Source organism: Borostomias antarcticus (genome assembly GCF_949987555.1).
Source record: "Borostomias antarcticus genome assembly, chromosome: 24".
NCBI classification, from domain to species: Eukaryota; Metazoa; Chordata; class Actinopteri; order Stomiiformes; family Stomiidae; genus Borostomias; species Borostomias antarcticus.
This window is the reverse complement of record NC_140257.1, coordinates 17,565,911-17,588,410: the sequence shown is the minus strand read 5'-3', so window position 1 is coordinate 17,588,410 and position 22,500 is coordinate 17,565,911. Positions and strand designations below refer to the sequence as shown.

At 53.1% G+C, this 22,500-nt stretch overlaps 1 protein-coding gene across 1 annotated transcript in view; it reads right to left on the bottom strand.

Annotated features, from left to right (window-relative positions):
* yeats2 (YEATS domain containing 2) overlaps positions 1–22,500 on the bottom strand; it is a 34,700-nt gene that overhangs the window by 8,683 nt on the left and 3,517 nt on the right. Inside the window, exons 6-19 of the mRNA XM_084458344.1 lie at positions 21,531–21,696; positions 18,788–18,882; positions 16,424–16,609; positions 15,382–15,619; positions 15,063–15,215; positions 14,562–14,680; positions 13,692–13,764; positions 13,423–13,451; positions 12,931–13,095; positions 11,317–11,377; positions 10,967–11,022; positions 7,924–8,076; positions 1,069–1,221; positions 135–501 (exon numbers count right to left, since the gene is read on the bottom strand). Coding sequence (XP_084314470.1) covers positions 135–501; positions 1,069–1,221; positions 7,924–8,076; positions 10,967–11,022; positions 11,317–11,377; positions 12,931–13,095; positions 13,423–13,451; positions 13,692–13,764; positions 14,562–14,680; positions 15,063–15,215; positions 15,382–15,619; positions 16,424–16,609; positions 18,788–18,882; positions 21,531–21,696 — 2,014 coding nt within the window. The remainder of the gene's footprint in view (positions 1–134; positions 502–1,068; positions 1,222–7,923; positions 8,077–10,966; positions 11,023–11,316; positions 11,378–12,930; positions 13,096–13,422; positions 13,452–13,691; positions 13,765–14,561; positions 14,681–15,062; positions 15,216–15,381; positions 15,620–16,423; positions 16,610–18,787; positions 18,883–21,530; positions 21,697–22,500) is intronic.

Here is a 22,500-nt window from a genome sequence, read left to right as displayed (position 1 = left end):
ACTGAGGTCTGATCAAAACATTATTGATCAGATTAAATCCTATTTCTTAAATCTTCCTTTCAGCCCAAACCAACAGGCAAGCCCAACAAGCAGTGACCTCTCAGCTGTGGACGAGCAATGACATCACTTCCTACCTGAGAGCGTGGCGCCCGTCTTCAGGCCGGTGGGTGCCGTGCTGCCGACCAGCGAGGCGGCGGTGACCAGCGATGTGCTGGCGCTCTTGGACACGCCCACCACTGACCCCGCCCCTTTGGACAGGCTGAGGACAGGCATGTTGGTGACGCTCTTAGCAACTGTTACCACGGTGCCAGTCGCTGCGACAGAGCTCTTTGTCATGGTGACCACGCCGGCGTTGCCCTTCGCCAGGGCGGCGGTCGCCATGGCGCCCTTCGCCATGGAGCTGGCGGCAGCTGCGTTCTTGGCGGCGTTGATGACCGCCGCCTGATTGGCTGCCACCAAGACGGAGTGCTGCTGGGATACGGACCTGACCCCGTCAGCAGCCTGGGACACACACACACACACACACACACAGATGTTAGGCTATAACACGCATTATAACACTATAACACGCATTATAACACACACTATAACAATATAACACACACTATAACACGCATTATAACACACACTATAACACACTGTAACACACACTATAAGACGCATTATAACACACTATAACACACTATAACACTCTATAACACGCATTATAACACGCATTATAACACACTATAACACTATAACACGCATTATAACACACACTATAACACTCTATAACACGCATTATAACACGCATTATAACACACTATAACACTCTATAACACTCTATAACACGCATTATAACACGCATTATAACACACTATAACACACTATAACACACTATAACACGCATTATAACACGCATTATAACACGCATTATAACACACACTATAACACGCATTATAACACACACTGTAACACACATTATAACACACTATAACACACTATAACATGCATTATAACACTATAACACACACTATAACACGCATAGCCGGCCAATCACTGGCATGGGGACCACCCTGGCCAGCTCACCTGCTGAGCGCTGGTTGCCGTGGCGGCAGGGCCGGCGCTCATCCTCAACGTGGTCGTCCCCGGCTTGGACAGGTGGGCCGCCGTCGCCGCGGTGACAGTCTTCACGGAGCCGTCAGACAGCTTCACCTGGGACGCCTGGGCCCCGCCCACCACCTGTCAATCAAACGCAGGAACGAGAACATATTGTGATTAAAATAAACTATAAGAAAACAAGGTGTCCCTCTGAGGTAATACGGTGGGTTGTAGTAGCGTTGGTTGGCCGTCGTTCTCATAAAGCAGCTCTGTGATCAGTTCTTTCCACAGGAGAGCATGTTGAGCTGAGCTCACCCTGCTCCACAATCAGACCCCAGATCTGAGACTCACTGTCCTCTCCCCCCATGACCCGGGCATGGACCAGACTGACCCAGACATGGACCAGACTGACCAGGACATGGACCAGACATGGACCAGACATGGACCAGACTGACCCGGACATGGACCAGACTGACCCGGACATGGACCAGACTGACCAGGACATGGACCAGACTGACCCGGACATGGACCAGACATGGACCAGACTGACCCGGACATGGACCAGACATGGACCAGACTGACCCGGACATGGACCAGACTGACCCGGACATGGACCAGACTGACCCGGACATGGACCAGACTGACCCGGACATGGACCAGACTGACCAGGACATGGACCAGACTGACCCGGACATGGACCAGACTGACCAGGACATGGACCAGACATGGACCAGACTGACCCGGATATGGACCAGACATGGACCAGACTGACCAGGACATGGACCAGACTGACCAGGACATGGACCAGACTGACCAGACATGGACCAGACTGACCCGGACATGGACCAGACTGACCCGGACATGGACCAGACTGACCAGGACATGGACCAGACTGACCAGGACATGGACCAGACATGGACCAGACTGACCAGGACATGGACCAGACTGACCAGGACATGGACCAGACTGACCAGGACATGGACCAGACTGACCAGGACATGGACCAGACTGACCAGGACATGGACCAGACATGGACCAGACTGACCAGGACATGGACCAGACTGACCAGGACATGGACCAGACTGACCCAGACATGGACCAGACTGACCCGGACATGGACCAGACTGACCCGGACATGGACCAGACTGACCAGACATGGACCAGACTGACCAGGATATGGACCAGACTGACCAGGACATGGACCAGACTGACCAGGACATGGGACACTGCCGCCCTTCAACAAGCTCTACTTAGAAGAATAACAACGGATACAAACCTAGAAGCTTCATGTGAATCCCCCAGAGAGCGTCCTACCAGAGAGCATCCTACCAGAGAGCATCCTACCAGAGAGCATCCTACCAGAGAGCATCCTACCAGAGAGCATCCTACCAGAGAGCATCCTACCAGAGAGCATCCTACCAGAGAGCATCCTACCAGAGAGCATCCTACCAGAGAGCATCCTACCAGAGCATCCTACCAGAGCATCCTACCAGAGAGCATCCTACCAGAGAGCATCCTACCAGAGAGCATCCTACCAGAGAGCATCCTACCAGAGAGCATCCTACCAGAGAGCATCCTACCAGAGAGCATCCTACCAGAGAGCATCCTACCAGAGAGCATTCTACCAGAGAGCATCCTACCAGAGAGCATCCTACCAGAGAGCATCCTACCAGAGAGCATCCTACCAGAGAGCGTCCTACCAGAGAGCGTCCTACCAGAGAGCGTCCTACCAGAGAGCGTCCTACCAGAGAGCATCCTACCAGAGAGCATCCTACCAGAGAGCATCCTACCAGAGAGCATCCTACCAGAGAGCATCCTACCAGAGAGCATCCTACCAGAGAGCATCCTACCAGAGAGCATCCTACCAGAGAGCATCCTACCAGAGAGCATCCTACCAGAGAGCATCCTACCAGAGAGCATCCTACCAGAGAGCATCCTACCAGAGAGCATCCTACCAGAGCATCCTACCAGAGAGCATCCTACCAGAGCACTAAATCATGATGGGAACGCCGCTAGATTCATGATGAGTAACAACATCCACAGAGAGAGGAGAGAGAGGGAGAGAGAGAAGGGGAGAGAGAGAGAGGAAGAGAGAGAGGGAGAGAGAGAGAAGGGGAGAGAGAGAGAGGGAGAGAGAGAGAAGGGGAGAGGGAGAGAGGAGAGAGAGGGAGAGAGAGAGAAGGGGAGAGAGAGAGAGGGAGAGAGAGAGAGGGAGAGAGAGAGAAGGGGAGAGAGAGAGGGAGAGAGGAGAGAGGGTGAGAGAGAGAAGGGGAGAGAGAGAGGGAGAGAGGAGAGAGGGTGAGAGAGAGAAGGGGAGAGAGAAAGAGAGGGAAGGGAGGCGAGAGAGAGAGAGAGATAGTCTAGATGAAGGGAGAGAAGAGAGGGTGTTTGGTGGTAGAGAGAGAGAGAGAGAGAGATAGTCTAGATGAAGGGAGAGAAGGGAGGGTGTTTGGTGGTAGAGAGAGAGAGAGAGAGAGATAGTCTAGATGAAGGGAGAGAAGGGAGGGTGTTTGGTGGTAGAGAGAGAGAGAGAGAGAGATAGTCTAGATGAAGGGAGAGAAGAGAGGGTGTTTGGTGGTTATGTAACTGCAGCAGAGCGAGCAGCTTTAGAACAGAGTCCAGCAGGAAGCTCCCCGACCGTCCCCCTGATAAACCCTCTACGACTGAGACTCTCTCTCATATACCGTTATTACACCCATAGTTCACCCTGACAGACTCCCTCTCATATACCGTTATTACACCCATAGTTCACCCTCACATCCCTCTCATATACCGTTATTACACCCATAGTTCACCCTGACAGACTCCCTCTCATATACCGTTATTACACCCATAGTTCACCCTGACAGACTCCCTCTCATATACCGTTATTACACCCATAGTTCACCCTCACATCCCTCTCATATACCGTTATTACACCCATAGTTCACCCTGACAGACTCCCTCTCATATACCGTTATTACACCCATAGTTCACCCTGACAGACTCCCTCTCATATACCGTTATTACACCCATAGTTCACCCTCACATCCCTCTCATATACCGTTATTACACCCATAGTTCACCCTGACAGACTCCCTCTCATATACCGTTATTACACCCATAGTTCACCCTGACAGACTCCCTCTCATATAGCGTTATTACACCCATAGTTCACCCTGACAGACTCTCTCTCATATACCGTTATTACACCCATAGTTCACCCTGACATCCCTCTCATATACCGTTATTACACCCATAGTTCACCCTGACAGACTCTCTCTCATATACCGTTATTACACCCATAGTTCACCCTGACAGACTCTCTCTCATATACCGTTATTACACCCATAGTTCACCATGACAGACTCCCTCTCATATACCGTTATTACACCCATAGTTCACCCTGACATCCCTCTCATATACCGTTATTACACCCATAGTTCACCCTGACAGACTCTCTCTCATATACCGTTATTAGACCCATAGTTCACCCTCACATCCCTCTCATATACCGTTATTACACCCATAGTTCACCCTGACAGACTCTCTCTCATATACCGTTATTACACCCATAGTTCACCATGACAGACTCCCTCTCATATACCGTTATTACACCCATAGTTCACCCTGACATCCCTCTCATATACCGTTATTACACCCATAGTTCACCCTGACAGACTCTCTCTCTCATATACCGTTATTACACCCATAGTTCACCTTCAAAACATTAGTATTACACCAGCGTTCGTCCAAAAAACCTCTCTCTCTCCCACTTCAAAACAGGCCTCTCAAACGAGAGTGTGTCACAGCAACGCTCTCATCAGGCTGAGCTGTGAGGATGGTTCTCTCATCAGGCTGAGCTGTGAGGATGGTTCTCTCATCAGGCTGAGCTGTGAGGATGGTTCTCTCATCAGGCTGAGCTGTGAGGATGGTTCTCTCATCAGGCTGAGCTGTGAGGATGGTTCTCTCATCAGGCTGAGCTGTGAGGATGGTTCTCTCATCAGGCTGAGCTGTGAGGATGGTTCTCTCATCAGGCTGAGCTGTGAGGATGGTTCTCTCATCAGGCTGAGCTGTGAGGATGGTTCTCTCATCAGGCTGAGCTGTGAGGATGGTTCTCTCATCAGGCTGAGCTGTGAGGATGGTTCTCTCATCAAGCTGAGCTGTGAGGATGGTTCTCTCATCAGGCTGAGCTGTGAGGATGGTTCTCTCATCAGGCTGAGCTGTGAGGATGGTTCTCTCATCAGGCTGAGCTGTGAGGATGGTTCTCTCATCAGGCTGAGCTGTGAGGATGGTTCTCTCATCAGGCTGAGCTGTGAGGATGGTTCTCTCATCAAGCTGAGCTGTGAGGATGGTTCTCTCATCAGGCTGAGCTGTGAGGATGGTTCTCTCATCAGGCTGAGCTGTGAGGATGGTTCTCTCATCAGGCTGAGCTGTGAGGATGGTTCTCTCATCAGGCTGAGCTGTGAGGATGGTTCTCTCATCAGGCTGAGCTGTGAGGATGGTTCTCTCATCAGGCTGAGCTGTGAGGATGGAGTAGTAGGAGGAGTAGGATGGATGGAGCAGTAGGAGGAGTAGGATGGATGGAGCAGTAGGAGGAGTAGGATGGATGGAGCAGTAGGAGGAGTAGGATGGATGGAGCAGTAGGAGGAGTAGGATGGATGGAGCAGTAGGAGGAGTAGGATGGATGGAGCAGTAGGAGGAGTAGGATGGATGGAGCAGTAGGAGGAGTAGGATGGATGGAGTAGTAGGAGGAGTAGGATGGATGGAGCAGTAGGAGGAGTAGGATGGATGGAGCAGTAGGAGGAGTAGGATGGATGGAGTAGTAGGAGGAGTAGGATGGATGGAGCAGTAGGAGGAGTAGGATGGATGGAGCAGTAGGAGGAGTAGGATGGATGGAGCAGTAGGAGGAGTAGGATGGATGGAGTAGTAGGAGGAGTAGGATGGATGGAGCAGTAGGAGGAGTAGGATGGATGGAGCAGTAGGAGGAGTAGGATGGATGGAGCAGTAGGAGGAGTAGGATGGATGGAGCAGTAGGAGGAGTAGGATGGATGGAGCAGTAGGAGGAGTAGGATGGATGGAGCAGTAGGAGGAGTAGGATGGATGGAGCAGTAGGAGGAGTAGGATGGATGGAGCAGTAGGAGGAGTAGGATGGATGGAGTAGTAGGAGGAGTAGGATGGATGGAGCAGTAGGAGGAGTAGGATGGATGGAGTAGTAGGAGGAGTAGGATGGATGGAGTAGTAGGAGGAGTAGGATGGATGGAGCAGTAGGAGGAGTAGGATGGATGGAGCAGTAGGAGGAGTAGGATGGATGGAGTAGTAGGAGGAGTAGGATGGATGGAGTATGGAGCAGTAGGAGGAGTAGGATGGATGGAGCAGTAGGAGGAGTAGGATGGATGGAGCAGTAGGAGGAGTAGGATGGATGGAGCAGTAGGAGGAGTAGGATGGATGGAGCAGTAGGAGGAGTAGGATGGATGGAGCAGTAGGAGGAGTAGGATGGATGGAGCAGTAGGAGGAGTAGGATGGATGGAGTAGTAGGAGGAGTAGGATGGATGGAGCAGTAGGAGGAGTAGGAGGAGTAGGATGGATGGAGTATGGAGCAGTAGGAGGAGTAGGATGGATGGAGCAGTAGGAGGAGTAGGATGGATGGAGCAGTAGGAGGAGTAGGATGGATGGAGTAGTAGGAGGAGTAGGATGGATGGAGCAGTAGGAGGAGTAGGATGGATGGAGCAGTAGGAGGAGTAGGATGGATGGAGCAGTAGGAGGAGTAGGATGGATGGAGTAGTAGGAGGAGTAGGATGGATGGAGCAGTAGGAGGAGTAGGATGGATGGAGCAGTAGGAGGAGTAGGATGGATGGAGCAGTAGGAGGAGTAGGATGGATGGAGCAGTAGGAGGAGTAGGATGGATGGAGCAGTAGGAGGAGTAGGATGGATGGAGCAGTAGGAGGAGTAGGATGGATGGAGCAGTAGGAGGAGTAGGATGGATGGAGTAGTAGGAGGAGTAGGATGGATGGAGCAGTAGGAGGAGTAGGATGGATGGAGCAGTAGGAGGAGTAGGATGGATGGAGTAGTAGGAGGAGTAGGATGGATGGAGCAGTAGGAGGAGTAGGAGGAGTAGGATGGATGGAGTATGGAGCAGTAGGAGGAGTAGGATGGATGGAGCAGTAGGAGGAGTAGGATGGATGGAGCAGTAGGAGGAGTAGGATGGATGGAGCAGTAGGAGGAGTAGGATGGATGGAGCAGTAGGAGGAGTAGGATGGATGGAGCAGTAGGAGGAGTAGGATGGATGGAGCAGTAGGAGGAGTAGGATGGATGGAGCAGTAGGAGGAGTAGGATGGATGGAGTAGTAGGAGGAGTAGGATGGATGGAGTAGTAGGAGGAGTAGGATGGATGGAGCAGTAGGAGGAGTAGGATGGATGGAGCAGTAGGAGGAGTAGGATGGTAATCTGGATGTTTCCTTGGGGAGACGAGTGAGTTGAGAGCTGCTGAAGCCTAGAGGCTGAAGATGGGAGGGAGGGAGCCTCATCACCACCCAGACTACCAACACAGCATCATTCACTCTTTAATAATTGAAGACTTCATCTCCTAGTCAGCAAAAACACACACACACACACACACACACGCACGGGCGCACACCCCCACACACACCCAAGCAGATGCGCACAGACAGACAGAAATGAGCACACACAAGCGCACAACAACCCACCGTCATTGACAACAGTACAAAGGCAGGACAGAAGGCAGGTAGGCTGCTTGTGTTCCCTCAGGGCCGTGTGGTCCGGTGACGTCACGCTAACGTCCCTATCGTCCTCTGTGACGTGGTGACACAGCCGTGACCTCCCGCCTCGCGTCCGCAGTACTGACCTGAGCTAAGATGGCTGCCTTCTGGCCCGCCGTGACCCGGATGGCCTGCTGGGTAGTGCTTGCCGGGGATGACGCGGTGTGAGCGGTGGAGCTGGGGGAGGCGGCCTGCTTCCCCGTGCTCTGGGACGCCGGCTGGCCAACCAGGAACGTGCCCTGGGGGAGGTCCGAGGAGAGATGGAACGGTTATGATCACGATTATGTGACCCAAATGATCCCGGTTATAGGTGTTATCGGGGTATTATTATAAAATGTGCTGAAAATGTTCAAAAACCACTGATACAGACACTGAAATCTTTTCACCAAGTTTTATATTGAAAACCACAAATACAATTTGTAACACTAGGCACCTTTTTTTTTCATTCCCCAAAATAATGCGTCTGTTAATAATAAGACTGTTGCTAACTTTGACTGTTGCTCGCCAGTATTTAAAGTGAGTTTTTAAAAGTGCGGAAATCAAACACGGTTTTAATGATAATTTTATCGCGATAAATTGGATTGAATTTTATCGCGGTTTTATCATCATACCGGTTATCGGCGAGAGGGGTGTGTGTTAGGAGGGGTGTGTGTTAGGAGGGGTGTGTGTTAGGAGGGGTGTGTGTTAGGAGGGGTGTGTGTTAGGAGGGGTGTGTGTTAGGAGGGGGGTGTGTTAGGAGGGGGGGGTGTTAGGAGGGGTGTGTGTTAGGAGGGGTGTGTGTTAGGAGGGGTCTGTGTTAGGAGGGGTGTGTGTTAGGAGGGGTGTGTGTTAGGAGGGGTCTGTGTTAGGAGGGGTGTGTGTTAGGAGGGGTGTGTGTTAGGAGGGGTGTGTGTTAGGAGGGGTGTGTGTTAGGAGGGGTGTGTGTTAGGAGGGGTCTGTGTTAGGAGGGGTCTGTGTTAGGAGGGGTCTGTGTTAGGAGGGGTCTGTGTTAGGAGGGGTGTGTGTTAGGAGGGGTCTGTGTTAGGAGGGGTGTGTGTTAGGAGGGGTGTGTGTTAGGAGGGGTGTGTGTTAGGAGGGGTCTGTGTTAGGAGGGGTGTGTGTTAGGAGGGGTGTGTGTTAGGAGGGGTCTGTGTTAGGAGGGGTGTGTGTTAGGAGGGGTGTGTGTTAGGAGGGGTCTGTGTTAGGAGGGGTGTGTGTTAGGAGGGGTGTGTGTTAGGAGGGGTGTGTGTTAGGAGGGGTGTGTGTTAGGAGGGGTGTGTGTTAGGAGGGGTGTGTGTTAGGAGGGGTCTGTGTTAGGAGGGGTGTGTGTTAGGAGGGGTGTGTGTTAGGAGGGGTCTGTGTTAGGAGGGGTCTGTGTTAGGAGGGGTCTGTGTTAGGAGGGGTCTGTGTTAGGAGGGGTCTGTGTTAGGAGGGGTCTGTGTTAGGAGGGGTCTGTGTTAGGAGGGGTCTGTGTTAGGGAACCAGACTGGGAGAGAGGGGTCTGTGTTAGGGAACATCTGTCACATCAGTACTCAGGCATGGGGACTTACTGTATCAGCAAGCAGCGTGTTAGGACTCTGTGTGTTAATGAGTTAGCAGTGTGTTAGGACTCTGTGTTTTAATGATATTCAAGCAGCGTGTTAGGACTCTGTGTGTTAATGATATTCAAGCAGTGTGTTAGGACTCTGTGTGTTAATGATATTCAAGCAGTGTGTTAGGACTCTGTGTGTTAATGATATTCAAGCAGTGTGTTAGGACTCTGTGTGTTAATGATATTCAAGCAGTGTGTTAGGACTCTGTGTGTTAATGATATTCAAGCAGCGTGTTAGGACTCTGTGTGTTAATGATATTCAAGCAGTGTGTTAGGACTCTGTGTGTTAATGAGTTAGCAGTGTGTTAATGATATTCAGAATATATGACTATATGACTCCTAACACACTCCCTAGCGACATGTTCCCATTCCTGAGTTGTGATGCTGGGGATGTGACAGACACCAGACACCCAGTTTAGATGTTCCTCAGCCAGTGGAGGGGGGGGGGGGCGGGGGGGGGCTGTGTCCATTGGCTACTGATCAGAGGAAGGCGTGTCTGAATTAGACTGGGCCCTCTAGTAACTCACCATGGACTGCTCTGAGATCCAGAGACCTACTCTGCTAGGACCCCGGACTGCTCTGAGATCCAGAGACCTACTCTGCTAGGACCCCGGACTGCTCTGACATCCAGAGACCTACTCTGCTAGAACCAGAGGACAGACAGCTGGCCCGGGACTCAGCTGCCCTGGGTTGGTTTTTTTGTAACTTAAGTTTTTATTGATAGTTTTGCAATTTACACATACTCATGGATTCACAATAATGAGAACATTTGTGAATTCACAAAAACAACAACAAAAAATAAATAAATAAAAATAATTATATAAATAATAAAGGTAACACAGTATTTACAATCCTGGTGATCTGTGGTCTTTCTTTTTTGTTTTTCCACATTATTCCTGTTCCTCTTTCTTATACACAGTCCCTTCCCCCCATTTCCTATCAGATTTCTCCCCTTGCACCCTATGTGTGACCCTTCCCATGGGCTGCCCTGCTTAATATAACCTATGACCCTTCCCATGGGCTGCCCTGGTTAATATAACCTATGACCCTTCCCATGGGCTGCCCTGCTTAATATAACCTATGACCCTTCCCATGGGCTGCCCTGCTTCATATAACCTATGACCCTTCCCATGGGCTGCCCTGCTTCATATAACCTATGACCCTTCCCATGGGCTGCCCTGCTTCATGCAGTAGGAGGTCAGCCTTGCACCCTATGTTTGACCCTTCCCATGCGCTGCCCTGCTTCATGCAGTAGGAGGTGTTGAGGTCAGCCTTGCTCTCGGTATCCACACCGCCCACCTGTACTCTGGTATTCATGGTGAATGTTACCAGCGGGTTTAAAGTCTACCACATATCTGTCTCTTCATCTCTCTCTCTCTGTCTTTTCTCACATCTTATTCTTCTCACTGACTTGTCAACATGACTGTCAGAGTGTGTGTGTGTGTGTGTGGCTGACAGAGTGTGTGTGTGTGTGTGTGTGTGTGGCTGACAGAGTGTGTGTGTGTGTGTGTGTGGCTGACTGTCAGAGTGTGTGTGTGTGTGTGTGTGTGTGTGTGTACCTGGGGGGTCTGTTTAAGGATGTAGGAGGTGTAGGACAGGTTGGAGGGCAGGGTGTGTGTGTGTGTGTGTGTGTGTGTGTGTGTGTGTACCTGGGGGGTCTGTTTAAGGATGTAGGAGGTGTAGGACAGGTTGGAGGGCAGGGTAAGAAGGCGGGGAAGAAGGGAAGAAGACGACAGCCTTCGCGTGGCCTTCCCTGTAAGTAGCAAGAGATGGTGCAAGACCAACTTGTGAAACTAATGTCGCCAACCAAACGTCGAGCTGGCAGACCTAGGAATGGCGGACGAGCAGCCATCCCGACCGTCGAAAACCGAGGCCTGTCAGTGCTTCAACTCAATGTCGAGGGCCTTACCACCGCCAAACTCGAAGTCCTGCGTCACCTGGCTGATTCCACTGGGGCAGTGGTTCTGCTCCTGCAGGAGACACACTGCACATCCAACAACATCCTCAAGATCCCTGGGTTCCATCTCGCTGGGTCCACCCACAGCAAGCAACACGGTGTGGCAACCTTCGTACAGACTGAAATAAGCTGGTCAGCCACTAGCCAATCACCACCAGGCTCCAACATCGAATGGCTGGTTACAAAAATCCAGGAGACATCAGTCATCAATGTGTACAAGCCTCCACCATCGGAGCTGTCTGCAACATCACTCCCATCAGTACCTGCACCCGCCATCTATGCAGGTGACTTCAACTGTCAACACACAGACTGGGGTTATCATCACACAACACCTAATGGAGTAGCATTGAGCGAATGGGCCTCCAACACCGATGCCCTGCTGCTGTATGACCCCAAGGAGCCTCCATCTTTCTACTCTTCACGCTGGAATACCTCCACCAACCCGGACTTGGCCTTCGCCATCTGCCGCAGTAACGACCCCAAACCGGAGAGACGCGTCCTGGACAGGTTTCCCCATTCACATCACCGACCAGCCATCGTTAAAGTTCCATCACTGGTGCAGCCGGTACCAGGGAAACCTGTCAAAAGATGGAACTTCCGTAAGGCCAACTGGGTGTTGTATGCTGAGGAGACGGAAAGAAGGTCAGCGGGCCTGCCTGACCCAGAGTCAGCGGACGCGGATGCGGCCTACACAGCCTACTGCCGGATCCTCCTGGGTGCGGCAAAGAAGGCCATCCCACTTGGCTACAACAGGAGCTACATCCCAGGTTGGGACAAGGAGTGCAGCCGCCTTCTGTGTGACCACCAGAGGGCTAGTTCCAGAGAAGAGGTGGACATGACTGCAGCAGCTCTGACCCAGAGGCTGGACGTCACCCGCAGGACCAGATGGACAGAAGTCGTTGAATCGATCGACTTCACCCACTCTAGTCGCAAGGCGTGGCAGACCATCAACCAGCTTACTGGCAGAAACACAACACCTCCAGCTGCCCAGTCACAGCTGATGCCATCGCATCCCAGCTCCTGAAGAACGGCCGTTTCTCGGATGCAGACAAAGACTTTGCCCGACAGACATCGCGTGAGGTGTCTTGCATCTTGAGAGCAGCCAGTGTCGATTCCAACATCTCGGGAGACTTTACGGAAGAGGAACTCAGTGAGGCCATGAGTAAACTCAAGCCAGGAAAATCTCCAGGCCGTGACAACATCCACCCGGAGTTCGTCATCCACCAGAGCACAACAACATCTCGCTGGCTCTGTGCTTTCTTCACATCTTGCTACCAGAGGTTAAAGCTCCCAAAGACTTGGCGCCGTGCCTCCATCATAGCTCTGCCAAAGCCAAATAAACCTGCGGAAGACCCCAAATCATACCGGCCCATCTCGCTGCTCTGTGTCCCATTTAAAATCTTGGAGAGGATGATCCATAGCCACATCGAGCCAGTGGTTGACTCACAGCTCCCACGGGAACAAGCTGGTTTCCGTCGTGGAAGATCAACAGCAGACCAGGTAACACTACTCGCTCAGGACATCGAGGACAGCTTCCAGGACAACGAGAAAGCTGGGGTAGTGTACCTGGATCTGACTGCCGCATACGACACCGTGTGGCACCGTGGTCTCCACCTGAAGCTGTTGAGGATAATTCCAGACCGGCACATGGTGAAGTTCATCATGGAGACACTTTCCAACCGCAGCTTCGTCCTCCAGACCAGCAGTGGCCAGCGCAGTAGACTCAGAAGACTGAGGAACGGGGTTCCGCAGGGGTCAGTTCTCTCACCGATGCTGTTCAACATCTACATACATGACCTACCTGACACAACATCCAGAAAGTACGGCTATGCAGACGATCTTGCCATCATGCTGAGACGTCCAACGTGGAAGGCGATGGAAGATGGCCTTAACAAAGATATGGGCACTCTGGTAGCATACTTTCGAAGGTGGCGTCTACAGCTCAGCATCGGAAAGACAGTTGCAGCAGCATACCATCTAAGCACCAGAGAAGCAAATAGGGAACTGGAGGTGCGTGTCGACAACAAACGCCTGGAGGTCCAGCAAGCTCCGAAGTACCTCGGTGTGCGTCTGGACCGGACCCTGACCTTCAGACAACATCTAGAAGAAGTCAAGGCCAAAGTTACATCTAGGGTTGCGCTGATCCGCCGCCTTGCGGGAATAACCTGGGGAGCATCCGCTAAGACTCTGCGAATATCGACCCAAGCTCTGGTCTTCTCTGCAGCGGAATACTGCGCCCCAGTCTGGAGCAGAAGCCCTCATACAAGCAAAGTTGACGTGGCTATAAACAGTGCCCTCCGAATAATTACTGGATGCCTGAAGCCTACCCCAGTGTCCCTCTTGCCAGTCCTCGCGGGAATAGCCCCGGCCGGCCTCCGACGGGAGGCTGCCACCCTCGCCCTGGCCAGGAAAGCAAAAAGATATGGGTGGCACATCCTGCACAACACCACAACAACAGCGGCTCCTCCAAGCAGACTCAAATCCCGCCACCCCTATAACAAGGCAGCGCAAGAGATGCTCAATTCCATCTCTGAGGACATCTCCAGAGATGCTTGGCTGGCAGCAGCTTGGAAGCAGGAGTGGCAGTCAGCAGGGCCCTCCCGCGTCCATCACTACATCTGGGACCCAGGAGGTGGCGCCATAGGAGGAGACGACCTACCACGCCGGCAATGGACCACACTGAACCGCCTGCGAACTGGGGTTGGTCGTTTTAAAACATCGATGAAGAAGTGGGGCCTGGCAGACAGTGCGGCATGCGAGTGCGGTGACCCTGAACAGACAGCCGAACATATAATCACCACTTGCCCCTTGTACAGACCACCCTCGGAAGCCAGCCTCTTTGACCTAGGACCCGAGATGTTGGCATGGCTACACGACACCGAGTTGGACCTCTGACGTTACACGAAAGAAGAAGAAGAGGGCAGGGTGTGTGTGTGTGTGTGTGTACCTGGGGGGTCTGTTTAAGGATGTAGGAGGTGTAGGACAGGTTGGAGGGCAGGGTGTGTGTGTGTGTGTGTGTGTACCTGGGGGGTCTGTTTAAGGATGTAGGAGGTGTAGGACAGGTTGGAGGGCAGGGTGTGTGTGTGTGTGTGTGTGTGTGTGTGTGTACCTGGGGGGTCTGTTTAAGGATGTAGGAGGTGTAGGACAGGTTGGAGGGCAGGGTGTGTGTGTGTGTGTGTGTGTGTGTGTGTGTGTACCTGGGGGGTCTGTTTAAGGATGTAGGAGGTGTAGGAGAGGTTGGAGGGGAGGGTGCTGGAGGAGGAGCTGGTCTGGGAGCCCCCGGAGCCGGCCGACGAACCGCCCTGAGACTGTTGAGCTACAACACACACACACACACACACACACACACACACACACACACACATACGCGCGCACAGACACACACACACACACACACACACGTAGACACGCACACGCAGAGGGTTCAGAGAGGGTAAACAAGTCCCTCCAATGCACAACAGCTTCTCAGTCCCAACTAGAGTGTGTGTGTGTGAGTGTGTGTGTGTGTGTGTGTGTGTGAGTGTGTGTGAGTGTGAGTGTGTGTGTGTGTGTGTGTGTGTGTGTGTGTGTGTGGGGGGGGGGGGGTCACCTGTGGAGCGCAGTATTGCCCCCTGGGGGATGAGGAGGAGCTTGCCCTTGTGTGTGTGTGTGTGTGTGAGTGTGAGTGTGTGTGTGTGTGTGTGTGTGTGTGTGGGTACCTGTGGAGCGCAGTATTGCCCCCTGGGGGATGAGGAGCAGCTTGCCCTTGCCCGAGGGGTTCTTGCTGTTGGTGGTCAGGTACAGCTTGGTGCCGGGAGGCAGGTTGGCCAAGTTAGCCAGGTTGTTGGCGGGCAGCTGCAGCGTCGCCATCACTGAACACACACACACACACACACACACACACACACACACACACACACACACACACACACACACACACACACACACACACACAGGAGAGGTTCAGCTCACTGAACACACACAGGAGAGGTTGAGCTGTGTGTGTGTGTGTGTGTGAGAGAGCATTTGACCCCTGACCTCCGCTCTTTCCCGCTCCCCCCGTGGATCCGGTTGCCTTGGCGACCACTTGCTGACCCACAATGCCGCTGGCGGCCCCGCTGACGATGGCCTTAGCAACGCCCTGGGCGACCACCTGCTTCCCGCCCATCACCTTGGACACAGAGGGGTTGCCCTTGGCAACCAGGATCTGGCCGCTGCTGATGGCCACCTGCTTGACCGCTGACTGCAGGGCGGAGCCAACGGGGATGCCCAGCACCTAGAGACGGGGACCATGGGAAATGTAGTTTATACAACTTTTTCATAGGAACAGTGATAGGGCCTTCCTGCTTCTAAAGCTGGAGGACCTGAACCTTCCTGCTTCTAAAGCTGGAGGACCTGAACCTTCCTGCTTCTAAAGCTGGAGGTAGAGAACCTGAACCTTCCTGCTTCTAAAGCTGGAGAACCTGAACCTTCCTGCTTCTAAAGCTGGAGGACCTGAACCTTCCTGCTTCTAAAGCTGGAGGACCTGAACCTTCCTGCTTCTAAAGCTGGAGGTAGAGAACCTGAACCTCCCTGCTTCTAAAGCTGGAGAACCTGAACCTTCCTGCTTCTAAAGCTGGAGGACCTGAACCTTCCTGCTTCTAAAGCTGGAGGTAGAGAACCTGAACCTTCCTGCTTCTAAAGCTGGAGGACCTGAACCTTCCTGCTTCTAAAGCTGGAGGTAGAGAACCTGAACCTTCCTGCTTCTAAAGCTGGAGGACCTGAACCTTCCTGCTTCTAAAGCTGGAGGACCTGAACCTTCCTGCTTCTAAAGCTGGAGGACCTGAACCTTCCTGCTTCTAAAGCTGGAGGACCTGAACCTGCCTGGAGGTAGAGTGGAGGTCGGCCCACCTGTGTTAGTGTAATCTTTTACACTGTATTTGCAGTGATCTTAAGTTTGTTTAACAACTCTTTTTAGCTGAGTTTGCTTCACCGATTTTCACACACCATGCAATGCCGGCGCGCGTGTGTGAGAGAGTGTGTGTGTGTGTGTGTGTGTGTGTGGTGTGTGTGTGTGTGTGTGTGTGTGTGTGTCCTGTACCTTGCCCGACGAGGCCCCTGGTCCTGCGGTCCCTCCCTGTTTCTGGGGGGACATGGAGATCACATGACCTCCCTTCACCGACACAAACTGCTGCGTTGCCGTGGGCTGCTGCTGGGCCGTTACCGTGGAAACCATCTGCTGCTGCTGCTGAGTGGGAACTTCTCCCGGCTCCTGCTTTATAATGACCTGAGAGAGACCAGACCAGAGGGGTAGATGAGAGAGACCAGAAGAGAGACCAGACCAGAGGGGTGGACAGAGAGAGACCAGACCAGAGGGGTAGACTGAGAGAGACCAGCAGAGAGACCAGACCAGAGGGGTGGACAGAGAGAGACCAGACCAGAGGGGTAGACTGAGAGAGACCAGACCAGAGGGGTAGACTGAGAGAGACCAGACCAGAGGGGTAGACTGAGAGAGACCAGCAGAGAGACCAGACCAGAGAGGTAGACTGAGAGAGACCAGAAGAGAGACCAGACCAGAGGGGTAGACAGAGAGAGACCAGCAGAGAGACCAGACCAGAGAGGTAGACTGAGAGAGACCAGAAGAGAGACCAGACCAGAGGGGTAGACAGAGAGAGACCAGCAGAGAGACCAGACCAGAGAGGTAGACTGAGAGAGACCAGAAGAGAGACCAGACCAGAGGGGTAGACAGAGAGACCAGAAGAGAGACCAGACCAGAGGGGTAGACTGAGAGAGACCAGAAGAGAGACCAGACCAGAGTGGTAGACTGAGAGACCTGCAGAGAGACCAGACCAGAGGGGTAGACTGAGAGACCTGCAGAGAGACCAGACCAGAGGGGTAGACTGAGAGACCAGCAGAAAGACCAGACCAGAGGGGTAGACTGAGAGAGACCAGACCAGAGTGGTAGACTGAGAAAGACCAGCAGAAAGACCAGAGGGGTAGACTGAGAGAGACCAGACCAGAGTGGTAGACTGAGAAAGACCAGCAGAAAGACCAGAGGGGTAGACTGAGAGAGACCAGACCAGAGTGGTAGACTGAGAAAGACCAGCAGAAAGACCAGAGGGGTAGACTGAGAGAGACCAGAAGAGAGGGGTAGACTGAGAGACCAGCAGAGAGACCAGAGGGGTAGACTGAGAGACTCACAGCAGTTCTGTCTGAATCCCATGTAAATATCTGCTGTAACAAGACCAAGGACGGCCATGTTAAAGGAGAAGGCTTGTTTTTGACAACCTGGACCTTATTTACGGCATATTATAAGAAGTCTGACTCACCGAGATCACTTTGGTGTAGTTCGGCGTGTAGAAGAAATCTAACATCCAGCGCGAGCCAGTATATCCATGTAATGGCGGCGGACGGGGCACTGAGAATGCAGCTTCTAAAAAATCTATTTTCTGCCGCGAAACGGTTGTTTTCATCAATCTGTCTTTATGAATCGCTAGTTGTGCTTACATAGAGCGAGGGCTTAAGCTCAATATTAAATAAAAGCATTCGCAAATACAAAACATTATGTGCCATGTACTCATATTTTCAATAAATAGGAGCGCTCACACCCTGTCCAGGATCTCACACACACACACAGGAGCGCTCACACCCCGTCCAGGATCTCTCACACACACAGGAGCGCTCACACCCCGTCCAGGATCTCTCACACACACAGGAGCGCTCACACCCCGTCCAGGATCTCTCACACACACACAGGAGCGCTCACACCCCGTCCAGGATCTCTCACACACACAGGAGCGCTCACACCCTGTCCAGGATCTCTCACACACACAGGAGCGCTCACACCCTGTCCAGGATCTCTCACACACACAGGAGCGCTCACACCCTGTCCAGGATCTCTCACACACACAGGAGCGCTCACACCCCGTCCAGGATCTCTCACACACACACAGGAGCGCTCACACCCCGTCCAGGATCTCTCACACACACAGGAGCGCTCACACCCTGTCCAGGATCTCTCACACACACAGGAGCGCTCACACCCTGTCCAGGATCTCTCACACACACAGGAGCGCTCACACCCTGTCCAGGATCTCTCACACACACAGGAGCGCTCACACCCCGTCCAGGATCTCTCACACACACACAGGAGCGCTCACACCCCGTCCAGGATCTCTCACACACACACAGGAGCGCTCACACCCCGTCCAGGATCTCTCACACACACAGGAGCGCTCACACCCTGTCCAGGATCTCTCACACACACAGGAGCGCTCACACCCCGTCCAGGATCTCTCACACACACACAGGAGCGCTCACACCCCGTCCAGGATCTCTCACACACACAGGAGCGCTCACACCCCGTCCAGGATCTCTCACACACACACAGGAGCGCTCACACCCCGTCCAGGATCTCACACACACACAGGAGCGCTCACACCCTGTCCAGGAACACGGAGCTCACCTTCACCCCCGAGGACAGGAAGCTGCCTGCGTGGATCTTGGGGGCCGGGGAGCGGGGGCCCTGGGAGGCTCCTGGAGGCTTGGCTGACGGGCTTCCTGCTGGGGACACACACACAGACAGACAGACAGTGAGACAGACAGTGAGACAGACAGTGAGACAGACGGACAGACAGGCAGCCAGTCAACCAGTCAGTCAGTCAGTCAGTCAGTCAGTCAGTCAACCAGTCAGTCAGTCAGTCAGTCAGTCAGTCAGTCAGTCAGTCAACCAGTCAGTCAGTCAGTCAGTCAACCAGTCAGTCAGTCAGTCAGTCAGTCAGTCAGTCAGTCAGTCAGTCAGTCAGTCAGTCAGTCAACCAGTCAGTCAGTCAGTCAGTCAACCAGTCAGTCAGTCAGTCAGTCAGAGTTTTCTAGTTAATTGTTAAACCCCTGCTGTGCTCTGGAACAGCACTGTTCTACAACACTCTGCTGACCTCAGACCAGTGACTCAGCCTGATGAGGACTCACACTCTCAGGAGGAGGGGAGGAGGAGGAGAGGGGGAGGAGGAGGAGAGGGGGAGGAGGAGGATAGGAGGAGGAGGAGAGGAGGAGGAGGAGAGGAGGAGAGGAGGAGGAGAGGAGGAGGATAGGAGGAGGAGGAGAGGAGGAGGATAGGAGGAGGAGGAGAGGGGGAGGAGGAGAGGAGAATATGATGAGGAGGATATGAGGAAGAGGAGAGCCCCTGACTGGAACAGGGAGCACACACACACACACACACACACACACACACACACACACACACACACACACACACACACACACACACACACACACACACACACACACACCACTAATCTCACTCTGTGAAGCCCTGGAATACAGCAGCCATCACCATGGAAACCACTCTCACAAGGCCATGGTACCTCACCACACACATTCTGATTTAAGAGAGACAGAGAGAGAGAGAGAGGGAGGGAGAGAGAGAGGGAGGGAGGGAGGGGGAGAGAGAGAGAGAGAGAGAGAGAGAGAGAGGGAGGGGGGGAGAGAGAGAGGGAGGGAGGGAGGGGGAGAGAGAGAGAGAGAGAGAGAGAGAGAGGGAGGGAGGGGGGGAGAGAGAGAGGGGAGACAGAGAGAGAGAGAGAGAGGGAGGGAGGGGGAGAGAGAGAGAGAGAGAGAGAGAGAGGGAGGGAGGGGGAGAGAGAGAGAGAGAGAGAGAGAGGGAGGGAGGGGGAGAGAGAGAGAGGGGGAGGGGAGACAGAGAGAGAGAGAGAGAGGGAGGGAGGGGGAGAGAGAGAGAGAGAGAGAGAGAGAGAGGGAGGGAGGGGGAGAGAGAGAGAGGGGGAGGGGAGACAGAGAGAGAGAGAGAGAGGGAGGGAGGGGGAGAGAGAGAGAGGGAGGGAGGGGGAGAGAGAGAGAGGGAGGGAGGGGGAGAGAGAGAGAGAGGGAGGGAGAGAGAGAGAGAGAGAGAGAGGGAGGGAGTGGGAGAGAGAGAGAGAGAGAGGGGGAGAGAGAGAGATAGAGAGAGAGGGAGGGAGGGGGAGAGAGAGAGAGGGAGGGAGAGAGGGAGGGGGAGAGAGAGAGAGAGGGAGGGAGAGAGACAGAGAGAGAGAGAGAGAGAGGGAGGGAGGGAGGGGGAGTAGAGAGAGAGAGAGAGGAGGGAGAGAGACAGAGAGAGAGAGAGAGAGAGGGAGGGGGAGAGAGAGAGAGAGAGAGGGAGGGGGAGAGAGAGAGAGAGAGGGGGAGGGGGAGAGAGAGAGAGGGAGCAGAAGAGCACAGTTTAGATCTAACAGAGGCAGAGGAGAGGAGGAGAGGAGGAGAGGAGGAGAGGGGGAGAGGAGGAGAGGAGGAGAGGAGTGAGCCTCGGAGGTAGGCAGTGTGTGGGAGGGGATCAGGCTTGTTAATCATGCAGATTTCCAGCCGCATAGGCCAGTGTGTGTGTGTGTGTGTGTGTGTGTGTGTGTGTGTGTGTGTGTGTAGGGGGGGGGGGGGCAGTCAGCTGTACTCAGCACCGCCTCAGGGGTGGAGGAGGCCCTCTCTGCTCCTCACAGGCCTGGTTCTCTCTCCTGACTCAGGCCTGGTTCTCTCTCCTGACTCAGGCCTGGTTCTCTCTCCTGACTCAGGCCTGGTTCTCTCTCCTGACTCAGGCCTGGTTCTCTCTCCTGACTCAGGCCTGGTTCTCTCTCCTGACTCAGGCCTGGTTCTCTGGTTCTCTCTCCTGACTCAGGCCTGGTTCTCTGGTTCTCTCTCCTGACTCAGGCCTGGTTCTCTGGTTCTCTCTCCTGACTCAGGCCTGGTTCTCTGGTTCTCTCTCCTGACTCAGGCCTGGTTCTCTGGTTCTCTCTCCTGACTCAGGCCTGGTTCTCTGGTTCTCTCTCCTGACTCAGGCCTGGTTCTCTGGTTCTCTCTCCTGACTCAGGCCTGGTTCTCTGGTTCTCTCTCCTGACTCAGGCCTGGTTCTCTGGTTCTCTCTCCTGACTCAGACTCAACCCTGCTTGAAGGTGTGTTTTTAACCGATGACACGCTTGTCATGTCAGACTGTGCATCGGAACTAAAAGAAAACCCAGCCTACCATTGGATTAAACTCACACAGATCTCAGCTTAAATGTGATTAGTTTTTGATTTTGTTTTTGTCATTTATAGCCACAATAAATCCTTATTGACAGCAATTCATGTGCAATGTTTTTATATCCTACACAATTAAACACAGATGCTGCCCCAAACGCCAGCTGAATGCATAGGACAAGCTTTCGCGGAAGCGGTTGTCATACCTGCGGAGGCGGTTGCCATGGCGGCCGGGCCAGGCTTGTCCACGATGATGTAGGGGTTGTTGAGGCCGGAGGACGGCTGCTTGGCGAGCAGCGGCGTGGAGGTGCTGGGCGTGCGAGGCAGGGGAGAGTGGCTGGGCGTGGAGATGGGAGAGCCTGGAACACAGGGCTAGGGTTAGCACCAACACACACGTTGAGTCACCAACACACACGTTCAGTCACCAACACACACGTTCAGTCACCAACACACACGTTCAGTCACCAACACACACGTTCACTCACCAACACACACGTTCAGTCACCAACACACACGTTCAGTCACCAACACACACGTTCACTCACCAACACACACGTTCAGTCACCAACACACACGTTCAGTCACCAACACACACGTTCAGTCACCAACACACACGTTCACTCACCAACACACACGTTCAGTCACCAACACACACATTCAGTCACCAACACACACGTTCAGTCACCAACACACACGTTCAGTCACCAACACACACGTTCACTCACCAACACACACATTCACTCACCAACACACATGTTCAGTCACCAACACACACATTCAGTCACCAACACACACGTTCAGTCACCAACACACACGTTCAGTCACCAACACACACATTCACTCACAAACACACACGTTCAGTCACCAACACACACGTTCAGTCACCAACACACACATTCACTCACAAACACACACGTTCAGTCACCAACACACACGTTCAGTCACCAACACACACATTCAGTCACTAACACACACATCCAAGTTCGTTCGTTCATTCGTTCATTCGTTCATTCGTTCATTCGTTCGTTCATTCTAGCTGTGAGGTTTTCAAAGCAATCGACATAGTTTCTTCCATTCCCCTTGATCTGAGTAACAGACATAATCTCTCAGACTCACTGGATCCCCGCTGCGACAGGGTCAGGGTCAGGGTCAGGGTTAGGGTTAGGGTCAGGGTTA